This window comes from Stegastes partitus, unplaced genomic scaffold, assembly GCF_000690725.1.
Source record: "Stegastes partitus isolate 25-593 unplaced genomic scaffold, Stegastes_partitus-1.0.2 Scaffold59, whole genome shotgun sequence".
NCBI lineage: Eukaryota > Metazoa > Chordata > Actinopteri > Pomacentridae > Stegastes > Stegastes partitus.
Window position 1 is genome coordinate 770,155 of NW_007577790.1, and position 15,295 is coordinate 785,449.

The 15,295-nt window shown below is 42.5% G+C and overlaps 1 protein-coding gene across 9 annotated transcripts in view; it reads right to left on the reverse strand.

The window, feature by feature from the left end:
• Positions 1–15,295, reverse strand: part of LOC103353067 (receptor-type tyrosine-protein phosphatase F) — a 167,551-nt gene that overhangs the window by 46,740 nt on the left and 105,516 nt on the right. For 5 of the 9 annotated variants that reach the window (XM_008275836.1, XM_008275843.1, XM_008275837.1 and 2 more), the window contains exons 7-13: positions 13,504–13,773; positions 12,072–12,653; positions 11,656–11,789; positions 10,992–11,136; positions 6,663–6,968; positions 5,674–5,867; positions 299–325 (exon numbers count right to left, since the gene is read on the reverse strand). In XM_008275836.1, coding sequence (XP_008274058.1) covers positions 299–325; positions 5,674–5,867; positions 6,663–6,968; positions 10,992–11,136; positions 11,656–11,789; positions 12,072–12,653; positions 13,504–13,773 — 1,658 coding nt within the window. The remainder of the gene's footprint in view (positions 1–298; positions 326–5,673; positions 5,868–6,662; positions 6,969–10,991; positions 11,137–11,655; positions 11,790–12,071; positions 12,654–13,503; positions 13,774–15,295) is intronic. The other 4 variants (XM_008275845.1, XM_008275840.1, XM_008275844.1 and 1 more) reach the window with 1 other exon arrangement.

Here is a 15,295-nt window from a genome sequence, read left to right on the forward strand (position 1 = left end):
CACACACACACACACACACACACACACACACACACACACACACACACACACACACACACCAGAAATCATTTGGGTACAAGCTTCTTGCTGTGGTTATGATGGGGTTATGATCTTTCATGAGGATTCACACCAAGTGGATTACAGGCATGGCTTATACAAAAATAAACACACACACACACCTACACACACACACACACCATATAATCCAAACACAAGCACACACAGCACCCCCAAATTGCAGAGGGAAGATTAGCCTGCCCTGCAAGACAACCCAGCAGCACACATGAGGGTTACTCACATGCTCGGTGGATTCCTCAATATTCCACTGATGGGAGAGAAGACACAGGACACAGGGCGGGGAGAGAAATGAGTCAGAAAAAACACAACAGGCAGGGAAAAAAAGCGCTCGGCTTTTTTTCGCAGACAGATGAATGTAGGTGTCAATAGAGTCATGCGGCAGAAAAAAAAACTGTGTGGTGAAGTGTGAAGGAGGAGAAGGATTAAAAAAAAACAATGAATTAAGATAAGTTCAGTGGCATAAACCAAATTTTGTAACCAAGTTGAGCAATGGTTGTAAAATCCATTAATGTTTGTGATGCACTGCCTTGTTTCCTGTAAATTCAATAAAAGCCTCTCTCTTTCTTAATCAGAACACCTCTATTCGGTATGATAACTATCTCACTGTTGACATGAACAAACGATGCAGAATCTGTGAAGCATTCCCTCTTTCTTTACAGAAATAGAGGGAGGGCCTTTTATTCATTATATTTCAATATGTTTTCAAAATATTCTCCTTGCTCGCTGTGCTTGGCCAAGTGATTCCTGGGGGAAGTGAAAGCCCATTTCGTGCCGCGGGGCTCCGTCAGTGCTGAGCATGAAATCCTATTACCAGTGCCGCTATGCTAGCCCTGTGACATCAAACCCCATCGATGCAGAACGCAACTGCTAGCGTTTACCAGCAGTGCGCTCCACAGTTCAGTTACTGCAGAGAAGTTCACTGATGAGTGGCCTGTCTGATAAGGGGCAGAAGAGATGACACTGGTGACACTGATGAGGGGCAAAGTGGAGAAGAGAAAAGGGGGGGTGGGGTGTGGGTGAGGATGGTGTTGGCAAACAATTTTATTTGATCATTAGGGTGTGCAACTATTGTAACAGCTGCTGGTGGACTGTACCACTGGGGAGAAGAGATGGAGGAGAGAAGCAAGTGATGAGGCGGGCACATGAGGGGATTACAGGAAGAGGTAAGGAGACTGGTAAAAACAGCATTTAACTATCAAGAAAGTTGTTGTTAAAGGTCCATAGCACCCAAAATATATTATCTCGCCTTAACTCTGTTGGCATCTAGACTGAAGAGGTAAACTGAACTGTATATGTGCTAGTCAGTGCACTGACAAAATACAAAAGAAACAGCAAATGTAGGACACAGACACGATTATTTTTCAACATTACTGAATCATTCTGTCAACATCACCAAAGTAACATCTTTCTAAATGTTGATTACCATCGATTATAAGAGCATAAGTGGACGTCTCTATAGCTGAAAGGTTTAAATTACACATTAAAATTACAATTAGATATTTCCATCAAAGTGCTGAGCCTGAGAGACAGATAATCTTCTCTAAACTTGTGAAAATAAAGATATATATTTTTGCAAATACCATCTTCCATCCATCCATTATCTATACACTGCTTAATCCTCACTAGGGTCGCTGGGGGCGGGAGCCTATCCCAGCGGACTTAGGGCGAAGGCAGGGGACACCCTGGACAGGTCGCCAGTCTATCACAGGGCTACACTTAGAGACAGACCATCAAGCACACTCACATTCACACCTACGGACAATTTAGAATCACCAATTAACGTCAACATGTTTTTGGACTTTAGGGAGGAAGCAAGAGAACCCGGAGAGAACCCACGCTGCATGAGGAGAACATGCAAACTCAACACAGAAAGATTCTGGTATACAGCAGACACATACCTTTAAGAATAAATTTGGCAGATTTGCCCGTCATTCTGATCACCCACCTTTCCCCTCTTGCTACTCTAGAGTTTTATGAACAAAGCTAGCAAGCTTCACAACCATCTGATTTATTGTGCAGAGCAAAGAAGGTGTCCATCATCCTCTGTTGACTGTTGGCATATGAAAAGACAAAGGACCTAATTTCTTCTCCCTGTGGATGGTCTTTGTTACCAACCGATTAAGTGATGTATGAGCTAGGCCTGTACAGTCCTAGTTGTGGCTGGTCCAGACACATGGCACATCAAAAACTTCTGCCTCATGCTCCCCTGACATAGCAGGGCACTAAAGAGTACCATTTAAGAACAGCTGCTACTTAACTCCATGAATAACAGTTTGTGATGTTCCTAATTGCTTAATTTGTTTACCGTCAACTCCACTCAGTATGTCAACAGAGCAGGGAACACATTAAGGTTCGCAAGAGTTCCTATCTCATCTTGGGTTTAATCCCTTTCTATCGCAACTGCTTCTGCATTCTGCTTAAATCCATGGGAGAATTATAAATTATCCTCCATTTATATTTCGAATGCCAACGCAAGCTGAAAACACATCATTGCTGATAAGCGTCGTTTGTGGAAACGGAGCGGTATAATTTGCAGGCGGGTGAATGCAAATGTGATGACATGGGCTGAGATGTGTGGCTATAAAAATGGGAACGAGGGGGGAACTAGTGATGTGGAAGAGAAGGAGCTGTCATGATTGATGGAGTGAAACGGTTTGCTTCTTTTCTCTTTTTTTCCGTTTCCCATTCAACTCCAATCTGAGGCAGTGAAGGCCGTGGAGGCAGTGAAGCATTGCCTCGCTCACACAAACTACAAAAACGCATGAGTGGTCAAACAAAATGAACCTGGAAAGTAGTGCTGAATCAAGGCAAACTTGTGCAAGAATGTATGGAAGCACAGACAGTGGCTGATGGCTTCAAATTCAATCACATCATATGCTGCAAATTTTTCTGGATGAGCGTGTGAGAAACACGAGCCTAAAGGTTGCTGTGAGTTCAGAGTGATGGAGCAGCCTGTGTGGTGTAGAGCTGCCAACTCAGGTTCAGGCCACTTTTCCAACAGAAGTATGGTTGCAAAGGGGTCGAAAACATCACACTGCTAACATGGCCTCTGGTTTAAATTTAGCAGGGAAATGAGGGCGCTGTGTGGGCTCCTGCTTGAAAAGAAAAGAGGCGCTTAAACCGCCCACGCACAGGCAAGCTCTCCTAGCTCTCCTCCCAGCATTTCAGCTAACCCTGAGAGAGGGCGAAAAGGAGAGAAGGAGCCAGAAACACAGAGACAAAGAGAAGGGGAAAGGTGATAGTGATTTTGACAGGATCTGCAATTCAATCAGTCGGCTTAGAATTGTGATTGAAGTCTAAGGTGAGGCTGTGGTATGTAGTGAGAGCCCTGGAAAATTAGGATATTTCTTTTTCTCCTGGCAGGCTCACTGTGCATCCAATTCAGGTGAAAGAGCGGCTATGGAACTGATTTCACAACACATTAACGCAATTCTTAAGAGAAACACTGTGGGTTGTGCCAAGATAGAAGAAAATTGTTTCTTTCCTTTTATTCATCATCAATTACAGGTGTGCATTTGTGGGATTTGCATGACTCTAGGATGAGTCATGAACTCAGGAACCAGCTGGAACGCCTACGACAAGGTTGATCTAAGCAGCAAGCATGTATGCTCATGTTATCTTCTTTGTTTTTTCTACTTGTTGTTGGGGCATGTGAATGGAAAGATGTGTGAAAAAGGAGGAATTGTTCCAAAACCAGTTGGGCAGACATAGATAAGTGACTGTTGGCTGACTGTGTGGTCTTTAATGACGTCTGGACAGGTCCTTGCAGGTTGACTTAGCAGTGATGTCTCACCGAAAACAATTTGTTCAGATGATTCAATCAAGGGTAACCAAGCTGCACGCAAGCCTCTGGTAATTGCTCAACCAGTTTTTTTTTCCGCAGGAAGAGTGCAAAATGAGGTTATGGCAGAAAAGGAAGAGGACTGAGGAGAAAGAGAAAAGGAAAAACATGGAATGCGTGAGAAGAAATTCAGGTGTCTGCCAGGGAGGGGACGGAGTGTTTGAGAGGTGTCCTGTACACTGGAACATGAGCACGATCCTGAGCGCCAAATTACAGTGTGTCTTTGTGTTTATTGTGTGAACATGGCACAAATGAGACATGGCGGGGAGTATTGTTTGCATAACAAGTAGGGTCATGTTCAGTTCAGTTTTCACAACGCAAAGCAGAATCACGCTGAACATGTCGACATGAAGAAAACACTTCCAGGAAGACAAGCAGTCACCATGTTTTTTTGCTCTTCTAGACCAAATGATGCTGTCCTGGCTGTCAAGCACTCTAGTACACAGTCAGATAACAAAGAGCTGTCAGCAGCAGCTGCCAGAAACTACTGCTGTACAACAAAGGTTGGACTGTGTCTGGGAGCTGAGGGCACACTCTTTCACTAGGCCTAGAGAAATGGGCACGGTTTACTGTATCAGTCAGAGTCTGTCATATACATTCTTTCTGAACTTTCTCTGGCCCAAATGTACTTAATGTTCACTTTATGCTTTGAATTTGCAGTTGAGTTCCGTGTGCGATGAGTCACTTAAGGGTTTGACAGTAACAAAAATTACTCTTTGTGTATCTATCACAGAATGTGTTGCTACACAACTGAGATCCACCAGCTGCTACTTATCATCACTTGAGATGTACCACATTGGATGCATCATATCAAGGTGACTTTAACAGTGCTTCCTCTTCTGTAATAACTTAAGACAGCAGGGTGTTTGACAAAGCAAAATAGGGTTTGTACCTCCACTCAAGGGAGCAGCTCAAGGGAAATGAACCAGCAACCTATTGGTCTCCCTAAATGCATTTATTAGCAAACACAGCTCAGAGACACATACGAGGCTGTTAATTTTTTTGTGGTTTTCCTGTAGCCAGGGAGAATTTACTTGTTCAAATTCGAAGCTTTTGTTGAAGGCCACTGAGGGTGTGAATGAAAGTGTGTTCGTGCAAATGTTACTCCCGGCAAACAATCAGAGGGAGGTTCTTAAGCTGGTCTCTCCTCTCTCAAACAGAGAAAAAAAAGAGAGAGTGGGGTTTTTGGTTTGAGGATATTCATGAATCTCTGAATCCCTCTTAAGGATTACAATCTTTCATCCATCTCATGTTATCGCACAGCTTTAGGTAATTCGGGGTAGGCTGCATTAATGTGTAAAGGGTGGCATCAGAAAAAAAACCCTCTAATTTATAAACATGGTAACAAGGCAGTGCATATGTATTACTGCTAAAACCGCAAAGAGAGGTGCATTGATTCCACTAAGCCACATCCTGATGTAACACATATAAAATATTTAATAGCTATTACTGTAGAATTAAAGTGGATCTTGTTATGACAGCTAATCCAAAGCTGTAGAAGCAGAGTACCAATTTAGAGTCAAATGTCACATGTGGAGTAAGATTAAAAAAAAAAACAGAGGTGAAGGGTGGATAGTGCAGTCGACAGATAGAAAATTCCATGTGTGTCACTCAGTATGGGGGAAATGAAGCATGAGCTCAGACAATGGAAGGGCAGCGGAGAATGAAAATAATGGGAAGTGAACATCGTGCAGCTATAGACAGTGAAAAAGAGACAGAGAAAGAGTGGACAAGAGAAAGACATCATCCTGTACCTGTGCCTCTGGCAAAGCAACGTCCATGATGTTAGGCTGGCCTCGTGGTTCGCCATTTTCAAGACGGGAAAAAATGACTTGGTAGCCTCGGATTTGGCCGTGCTGCTTCCCCTGCAGCGGCGGCTTCCAGGTGACTCGGATGGCTGTAGAATTTATGGCCTCAACCTCCAGCTTCCTGGGGGGTGCTCCTGGCACTGGAAACCAGACAAGAAAGGAGCGCAAAAAAAAAAAAGAGTAAGGCAGAAGGACAGAGAGAGAGAGAATGAAAAAGCGAGGGAGAGAGCAAGAAGTCAAAATATGCTGAGCTAGGAATCTTCCCTACTTCACAGTGTTTTGTGATGAGGAGCCAAAAACAATATCAAAATAAAGATTTCAGAGATTTTTTATAGACTTGGGTGTCGTGTTGAAGGAAGTTACACTAGTACTGGCTATAAATCAAATCATCTCTACTCACTTCAGGCCTTCTAGGACGACTGTGTCCCCAAAACACCCTATGCAGGACAGCATGTGGGCTAGCGATATGTGTAATGCCCTTAATTTCAGTTTGAAATTAGCTGTGTTGCAGCAAACTTCAAACACATTAATTATAGACGACTCTCTCTTAGGAGAAGACGCCCTCTATCACATTGCAAACAAAACGAGGAACGAGAGAAAGAGGCACGGGTGATAGAACGGACAGGGGGAGCTGTGCTATACTTTTATTCCTCTGAACAGAAAAGGAAAACCAGAAGACATTTACACAGTGAAGCAGCGGAAAAGTGGTGCAGATCCGAGGCCCAGCAGTGAGAACAAGCTGAAGAGTGAGAAAAGAAAAGGTGACCCCCCTCTGCTACCACTGCCGCCTCATTAACTCATAGTTGATCAAGAGAACAAAGAAAATTGTGCAATGCAAGCTGAAGCGGGTGAAGGAAAATAGTGACAGGCTGCTTCAAGAAACAGAGATTGGGACAGTTTGAGAGCACTCTCCTTCAAGGGAGGTGTCAACCTACCATCCTCTTTGGTTCTCATCCTCACTGGGGCACTCTCAGGGCCTGGCCCAACATCAGTGTGTGCCCTCACCCACACCTGATACTCAGTCCACTTCTCCAGGCCGTCCAGCACATAGCTGGTGGCCTCTGCGCCGATGCCCGTCACCTCGAGCCGCTCCGTTTCCTCTCCAGCCAGGGCCTGGTAGCTGATTGAGTAGCGCACAATGGCGCCGTGGCGGCTAGCGGCAGGCGGTGCCACCCAACTCACCTTGAGGCTGGTGGAGCTCAAGCTGACCAGATGTACCTCCTGAGGGGGGGCAGACGGGGCTGCAGGGGGAGGGGAGCAAAACCACACGAAGCAAGGGTATGGATCAAGCAAACGAAAAAGAAACTAAAATACAAACAAAAATAAGGCAAAACTTTGGAAGCTTTTTGTACAGTCGACAATATAAAAATCTAAATGGACTATTCAAACGGGTAAGTTTCTCACCTACAATGACTCATACATTTAAGTTACACATGATCATCTGCCAAGCTTTCCTTTTATTGAATATGGTATTTCCAATTGCAACACATATGTATTATTTTAAGGTTTAAGTCCAAGCAGGAACAGATATTGTAAAATAAAGGTGTAATAAAAGAGCTTTTAATGAAACTGAAAATTGGTCAGTACTGCTCAAGCTTCTGTACTGTGCCCACACATAAAACAAGCTTGCTTTAAGACAGCATAGCATATGATGGGTGCACTGGACAAGGTCTAATAGAGCTTTTTTTTATTTTTTTAACAGTTTAGTGGCTTTTTAAGACATTTTGTGAGCTGCTAAAATTCATAGCCTATTTGCACTGAAACTGTAGGTGATACATTTATAATTATAACACTGCAGGTTTGAATATGAAATTTAAATTTTTTATACTGAGTACAAAAAGCTTCCATACTAAACAGGATGCTGCCTCCAGACTGAGAGATTGGATGCAAAAACACATTAGGCTACTACACCACTGTTAGAACTACTTTTGGCACTACGTTTGTGAAAGAGGCCATCAAACTACAGATGAGGTGAACGGAATATAAAATGTGCCAAAATTTTACAAGGCAATGTTTTCATAAAGACGTAATTTGTCCCTACCTGCCCTCTGTGCTGCCTGTTGCAGTAAGCAGAGGGAGCAATAAACTGATGTGTGAGCGTGTGAACAAGTGCTTGACAGTGTTGACTGGTGTTCACACATTGATGCAGAAGCTCTGGGCTTCATTATAACAGTTAGCTGCAGCTGAGACACACTAATACACATAACACTATAATTTCATAATCAACAACAGTTGGAGGAATGTTATAGCCATTGTCAAAATCTGGGTTGTAGCCGCTGCCATGAAAACAACATTTAGATTTTTGAAATTCCTAAATGTTCAGGTTTTACTACACAACATGCTGCTCTGGTATTAACCCTTCGGTTTGAATGTCTAGAATTGAACCAGCAGTGTTGCAGCTACAAAGTTTTCAAACTACTGGCTTAGCAGGTAATTAATTCAATTTTTAAATGTAATGTGTAGGCTTAAAATGGACTTAGCAAACTCAAGATGTTATGTTTTACAGTCATAAACTTAACGTTCATATCCCAGTATGTGCAGAAACACAAATAACATCTATGGTATACCATCTATAGAGTTGGAAATCTCTAGTTACATCTCCAGAGTGGAATAATAAGATAACTGCAATAAATAAGAGTAAATAATTTACAGTTGCTGTAGTATAAAATATATGGAAACTCTCAAGTCTAGAGGTAAAAACAAAAAACTAATAAACAATTTTAAAATGAAGCACAAAACTGAAAATAAACACAACGGCATTCATACATTCCATGCACTGACTGAATCATGAACCAATTCAACTCTACAATAAAGGTCTATTCAAAAGAGAATAAAATAAAAAGGAAAGAAAATTCAAAGCAATGTGTTCTTACAAGGCATGCCCGTGAAATATATTTTTTAATAAGCGGAGCAATGAACAGTGAGCTCAAATATGAATCCAATAAACTAATGACAGAACATGAAACTCCACCTTTAAAAAACATTAGGGCTTAACAAAAGAGAAGTGAGTCTCATCAGGTGGCCCCCGATCCACAAGAGAGTGGACAGAAAACTACAAAGACTTGACAACACCACATGTATTAAACTAGAATTATTGCCTGACAGGCTGAATGAAAAACAATGCTGATGATCTGCAGAATAGATTGTGGTATTGAGCTCCTGATAAAAACTCTGCTAGATCAAAGTGAAATCGGACAAGAGGAGGATAAAACCAAAGGAAATGCCTCAGAGGCAAAAATCAGGGAGACAAAGAGTGGGCTCAAAATGGAGAATAAAATTACAGATGTTAAAGTCCAATGCATGATTATAACACAGAATTAATTGGCTATACACACTAAAGGTATACGCTTACACATACCTGAAGAGTTTGACCACTTGACCAGACAAAATTGGCATTTTGTCTCTTTCTTCAACCAATCACCATTAAAAAAACAGTATTTTCTTTTTTTTTACTGCTATCTTATCTAAAAATAATGGTGCAAACAAAAGAATAAAAGCTAAAAGTTTAGCTATATGTTTTTCGGATTATACTACTAAAAGATTTAGCATCCATCCTCTGTTCCTTTCTTTCTTTTAACCATTGCTACTCATATAATGTCCCATTGCATTTTAGGCAAAGTATCTGCTGCTTTTCTCTAAAATCTTGGCAGAATATACAGACAGCAGAAAACATGGATAGTCCTTACTTCTGTTCATTGCTCTGACTCTTAAAAAAATGATTCTAAACATTTAAATGCAGCACTAGAAAATGTCACACTTTCCCACGGTCTGTTTGCCTCAAAACCTTCCCAAGGCCGTTGCTTGTTTAATGCACACCATCATACCACTGCATGAAATTAAAATTCTTTTCAGCAAATTTTGTATCTCCTGTCAGAAGGAGGAACAAGGACATGGACTCATCAGCACTCATGGTCTCAACTAACACTAATCTGCGGTGGATTGTATTCATTTTTTCTGCCCTAACGTGGAGACAGAGATACATACTAGTCTTTTTAACTGGAATGTCAGTTTGATCCCATTGAAACTGAAATTTAATAGCAGAGCAACAGTCAATCTGATGTTATGTTGAGATTTTACTGACCCATTTGAGAAGTTGTCAGTTAAAAATTAATAAATGTAATTGAGTTAAGGTTTGGGACTTGGAGTGACCCTTGCTAAGGAAAGCACAATATGTACCGTCACCACAGTACAAGACATATCTCCTACTGATCCTAGGTCCGGGACAGTTCAGCCTTAATTTTAACTATCTGTTTTGACTTAAATAAAACCAAAATCTAATTGTTCCTTTACTGTACTGCACTGAGTTTTTTTCCACCAGATGCTGCTGGCACTGCAGCACTGCTCAACAGCAAGACAAATGTGGCATACACAAGTAAAAGTTTGTGTCTAAGTGCATACAGTGGTCTGAAAGCACACAAATCAGCTATCACTAAATAATTGGAACTCCAGGAATTCCTTCTGATCACATTTCAGAATTCAACGTGGCTGTTGTCGAGTTTGTGTTCTTTTTGAAAGCTGGTGATTACACTCAGTCAAAAGATCTTTTGTGCAGGAACAAGCTTCAAAATGTACCACATGCGTTGCTCCAACTCCAACAGAATCATACGTCTTTTCTTTAGTCAACAGCGTCACATCAGTTTCAGGAGTCACATTCTCTGAGTTAAACTTTAATTATATTCCACATTATAGCTACGATTAAGGTAAAAATTTAAAAGTGACAGTTATTTCGTTACTCATAATTTTATGTATAAGGCCCACATGTGCTGCCCATGAGCTCCCTGAATGAGGTGGTACTAGCATTGTGCCACTGCAGCAAAAAAACACTGTCAGCTGGCGGCGAGTGACATTTTGAGTGCTGGCACTGTAAAAGCACATAATATGAGGCAAAACAACACAGCACAGCTCACAAATGTGGGAACAAGACACATTAAACGTACCTTTGACACAGGGCCTGGCCTCAGATAGATGGACAGGCGGGTTAGTGTTGGTGACAGGGGGGGGTGGTGGAAGCGTTTAGCTGACCAGGATGGCTGCACTGTCAGCATTTTATGTTGTGGTGAAATTGATTTGACATTCAAGTTGCCCACGCTCTCTGACTTAAGCTCTATAAAACTCAACTTTTGTCTCACTCACTCACTGAAAGGAACGACCTAAACCTGCTTCAGCCGGCTGTGGGTAACGCTCTAAAATCACTGGTTAGTGGATAACAAGTAGATAAGACACATGACAGAAACAACGCAGGAGAAAAAAAATGGTGTTCTTACTGGACTGGGCAGTGCGCGCTTCGATGGGCTGTGTGTAGACACCTAAACCCATTTCAGAACGGGCTGCCAGAGAGAAACGGTACAAGGTGTCAGGCTTTAAACCATCCACAGCATAGGAGCCTGCTGGGTTGAAGGTCACGTGTATCTGGAGGGTTTAGAATTAGACAGAAAAATTATTGAAAAATTATGTAAAATCAAAGACAGACAGACAAGTCTATTCATGTGTCAAGCTGCACTGCTTTAACTGTCTCTCCTTCGAACATGCATAAAAAGTAGAGAACACAGCTACATTTGAGAACAACTTGTTCTGAAAACAGTTTGACCTCTAATTTACAACTGGTGCAGTGGTCCAACAAAGTTGAATGAAGGCCCACAGTATCAAGAGACAGAAAAGAACAACTGTGCCATGTGTTACTGCAGTAAATCTTTCTCATCGGCTGGGGAGCTGACTGTGTGACTACAATAACACTCCCATTGAGAGAAACTACATCATAAAAAGCCAGATTCATTTGTGTGCAGTCTCACAGAAGAATATGATAGATAGATAGATAGATAGATAGATAGATAGATAAGATAGATAAGATAGATAGACAGACAGACAGACAGACAGACAGACAGACAGACAGACAGACAGACAGACAGACAGACAGACAGATATTCCAACCTTGTTTTCTGAGCCAGCCTCCCAGTACTGCAGCTCATACTTCGTGATGGGGTCCTGTACTGGCCACAACCACGTTAGTACAATGCGGGTGTCCAGCTCGGCTTCGGCGTCAAAGCTGGATGGCTGGGCAGGGACTGGTACAAAGCAGGACACAGGACAAATAAAGCCATTACTAAACATAAATGTTTTCTTTGTCAGCTAATCTCGTACCAAACTCTGACTACACAGTAAAGACAAACTATTGCAATAATAACTTTATGAGCCATTTCACAAATACTGTATGTATGGACAATACACAATACAATAGTTAAACAAAACCTTCAGCTGACTAATCATAGCTTTTAACTTGTATTATGCATTCGCATGAACAAACATTAACAAACACTCAGAACCACACACGCTGGTTAGCTGCTTACCTCCCTGCTGGGTTTTGACTTGCAGGATGTCAGAAGGTGGCCCGTCACCTACAGAGGTGAAGCCCAGCACCCTGAGGCTGTAGGTGATATCAGGAGTCAGGCCTGAGATGGTAGTCAGGCTGCTATCATCTGTGTTGTGTTTCTGCCAGGCGCTGAGTGGAGCAGTGAGGTCAGAGCTGTAGTAGACCCGGTAGCCCCTGATTTGCCCATTGGGTTCCTCAGGTGGTCCCCACTGGACCAGCATTGTGCTGGCGCTCAGCATGCGTGCTTGGACGTGCAGAGGTGGTGAGGAGGGGGCCTGTTCACCGGTGCGCGTCTCCACGGGGTCGCTGGGAGGCCCGCGGCCAATGTTGTTGACAGCCATGACACGAAACTCATACTCAGAATATGGGCTAAGTCCACCGATGCTGTAACGGGTGGTAGCCACACCTTCCACTTCCTGGAAGCCATTGTCTGAAGACTTGGCTCTGTACTGGATCATGTAGTAGGAGACAGGTTCTGGGTTTCCAGAGTCCCATGTGAGAGTTACACTGGTGGCTGTGGTCTCAGTCACAATGAGTGAGGTCGGAGGCTTTGGTAAGGCTGAGGAGGGAGAAGAAAGGTGTTAGTTTTGATCAATAGGTTACTAGATTACTAGGAATAAACTTTCAGTTCAGGTGGGGAATTTGGACATCTTGTCATATCTAAAATGTCGACACAATACAGCTAAGCAACAGCTTTGACAGATGAAACTGGCCATGTAATTCTCCATTCTGTTACTCATAGCACTAAAGTGACTGCTTCATAAGCTATTCTTTATAGTACTCTCAAAAGCCAATAACCCAAAATGAATAGAAAGGCTAGACTGAAGTCCCAATTTCGTGCTTAATAACTGGCCTGGCCATTACTGACAATATGAGAAAATTGCAAGAGAGGTTCCTGTTGTGACAAATGCAAACAAAACAGAAGGTCTGCTTTATGGTTCCCTTGAAAAAAAAGGTGGTCTGCATTGCTGTGGTCCCTCTAATGACTGTGACATTTTGTGTATCGATCAGCTGACTGGAAAGTCAAATCAATACACACAAAAAGTGATAAGAGAGGCTGCAATGGGTAGACGGCACACTCACAAAGTCACATACACACAGTTGGGTCAAGGCACATTCACACAAACACTTGGCTACAGAAAAACAAGGATGCAAACATGCAGATAGAAACACACACACAAGCAGTGGCATCAACATTAACAAAGAAACAAAGAAATGGCTTTAATTTTATTTTTTACAGCGTACAAAACACAGGCTAATAAATAAGGAACGTTATAAATATGTAGCGGCTTATTCTACTTTAAAACATTTCATTTTTTGAATTATAAATCACCAGCAGAGTTCACATCACTACAGCAACAACGTCACAGACAGACAGACAGAACAGGAAGTCTGAGTAAGGCTCTCACCTTTGACAGTAACCTGAGCTGTGGCTTCAATTATGCCCAGAGAAGACATGGCCACGCAGGTGTAGTTAGCTGATTCACGGATGTTGGTGACCTCCAACACGTTGCGTCCCATTGGCATCTCTTCCTCCTTGGTCAGCTCTACCTGGCCCATGGTCCACTTGACGTAGGGCATCGGAGAACCCACTGCCACACACGTCAAGTTGACGCTACCGCCTGGCATCACCTCTTGGTTGGTAGGAGGAATGGAGAATCGGGGCGGGACTCTTCGCACTAAAGAGATTAAGAGAAGAAGCAAGAGAAAGGAATCAATAGGTAGGATATGTAAGGTGAATATGATCCTTTTTGTGATTTCATGAATGGTCTTGCACCCTACAACACCACGAGACTGAAAGCCGACTCAAAAAAGCTAATAGAATGGAGGGCTGATCGCTTTTGTCCAAATGTGCGGGCGAGCACAATGGGAATAATAGGACTGTCAAAAAATGGCTCTGGAAATTCACAAGAAATCTTTGAGTGGATGTTTTATCCTCCTGCCTACAAAAGGGAATATAATCAAAAATAGCCCAGTTTTGCTGGAGACTATGTCTGGCCCTCTTTTGTCAGAGTGTCAAATGGTGAGAGTTGCATCATTGAGGGACCCTGTGGAGATGCCATTGTTTGATTTCTCCTCCCGCTCCCTCACTCTAGCTCCTTCTGCTCAGCCTGTCTTTCTCTCGCTCCCTCTCTTTGTGCAGTTCTGATATGCAGATAGGCTGACATTAAAAAGGGGTTCCCATGGAGACAAGAAGGGCCCATTGACGTCGCCAGGGACATGGCAAACACCAATGCAGAGGCTCCATGTAATACTGAAAAGCTAGCCTAGAAAAAACGGCCAGCCAGCATTTACATACGACTTTCAATCTAAATAAAGGTACACAAGAAATGCCTTCCATATTTACACATTTTATGTTTTTTTTGGTAACTTTTGGCAACCACAACAAACTTATCCATTTGACATCGTACAGACAAGTAGACAATGCTGTCTGAACATCCATCAGTGTCACACTTGTTCAATTTATGACATGCAGAATATTACCATGCTATGTTCGAAATGGATGAAGGGGGAGCTTTGACTTCTTTAACCTTGATTATGGAGAAAGCGATGCCAAGCTAAACATTTAGCTCCCCACTGAGGACCCATTATTGATATCCCACCACTGCTGATCATATGTTTTCAAGACACTACAGCATGAAACTCTCCCTGCAGAATTCATATTGCTTGTTTCCCCTAATGCACTACAACATCTCTGTGCCTCTCTTGTTAAAAAAAAAAAAAAAAAAAGAAGCCCTTGACTGTAATTGCTCTTTTGCACCGGTCTACATGAAAATGGATTTTCAAATATGAGTCTCCTTCCACCTTCCCTTTCCCCCCACCCCTCATCCCTCCCTCCCCGATCTAATTTGAACCGGAACGTCGTTACAGCCATGCTTGTTATTCCCCTCATTATGTGGTGAAATGGAAAAACACAAAAGCACCTTTTGAGATTCCAGTCAGGAAAAAGCTGGTTCTCTGGACTGCACTATAATAAGGGGGACCAAGTTCACACTCATCGGAATTTTCCCATAATAACTGAGGTGCGTTTCATAAACCCTCTGGTGTTTTAATCAACAGAATCGTGTAGGCCTTAACTACTTGGCTCAATATCACAAAAATATTAATGTTCCCGGTCTGAGCCACATAACACTCCGGCACATTTTGGAATTTGGCCCTTTAAGTTTGTCTCATACAACTTCCTACACAACACTAGGCGCA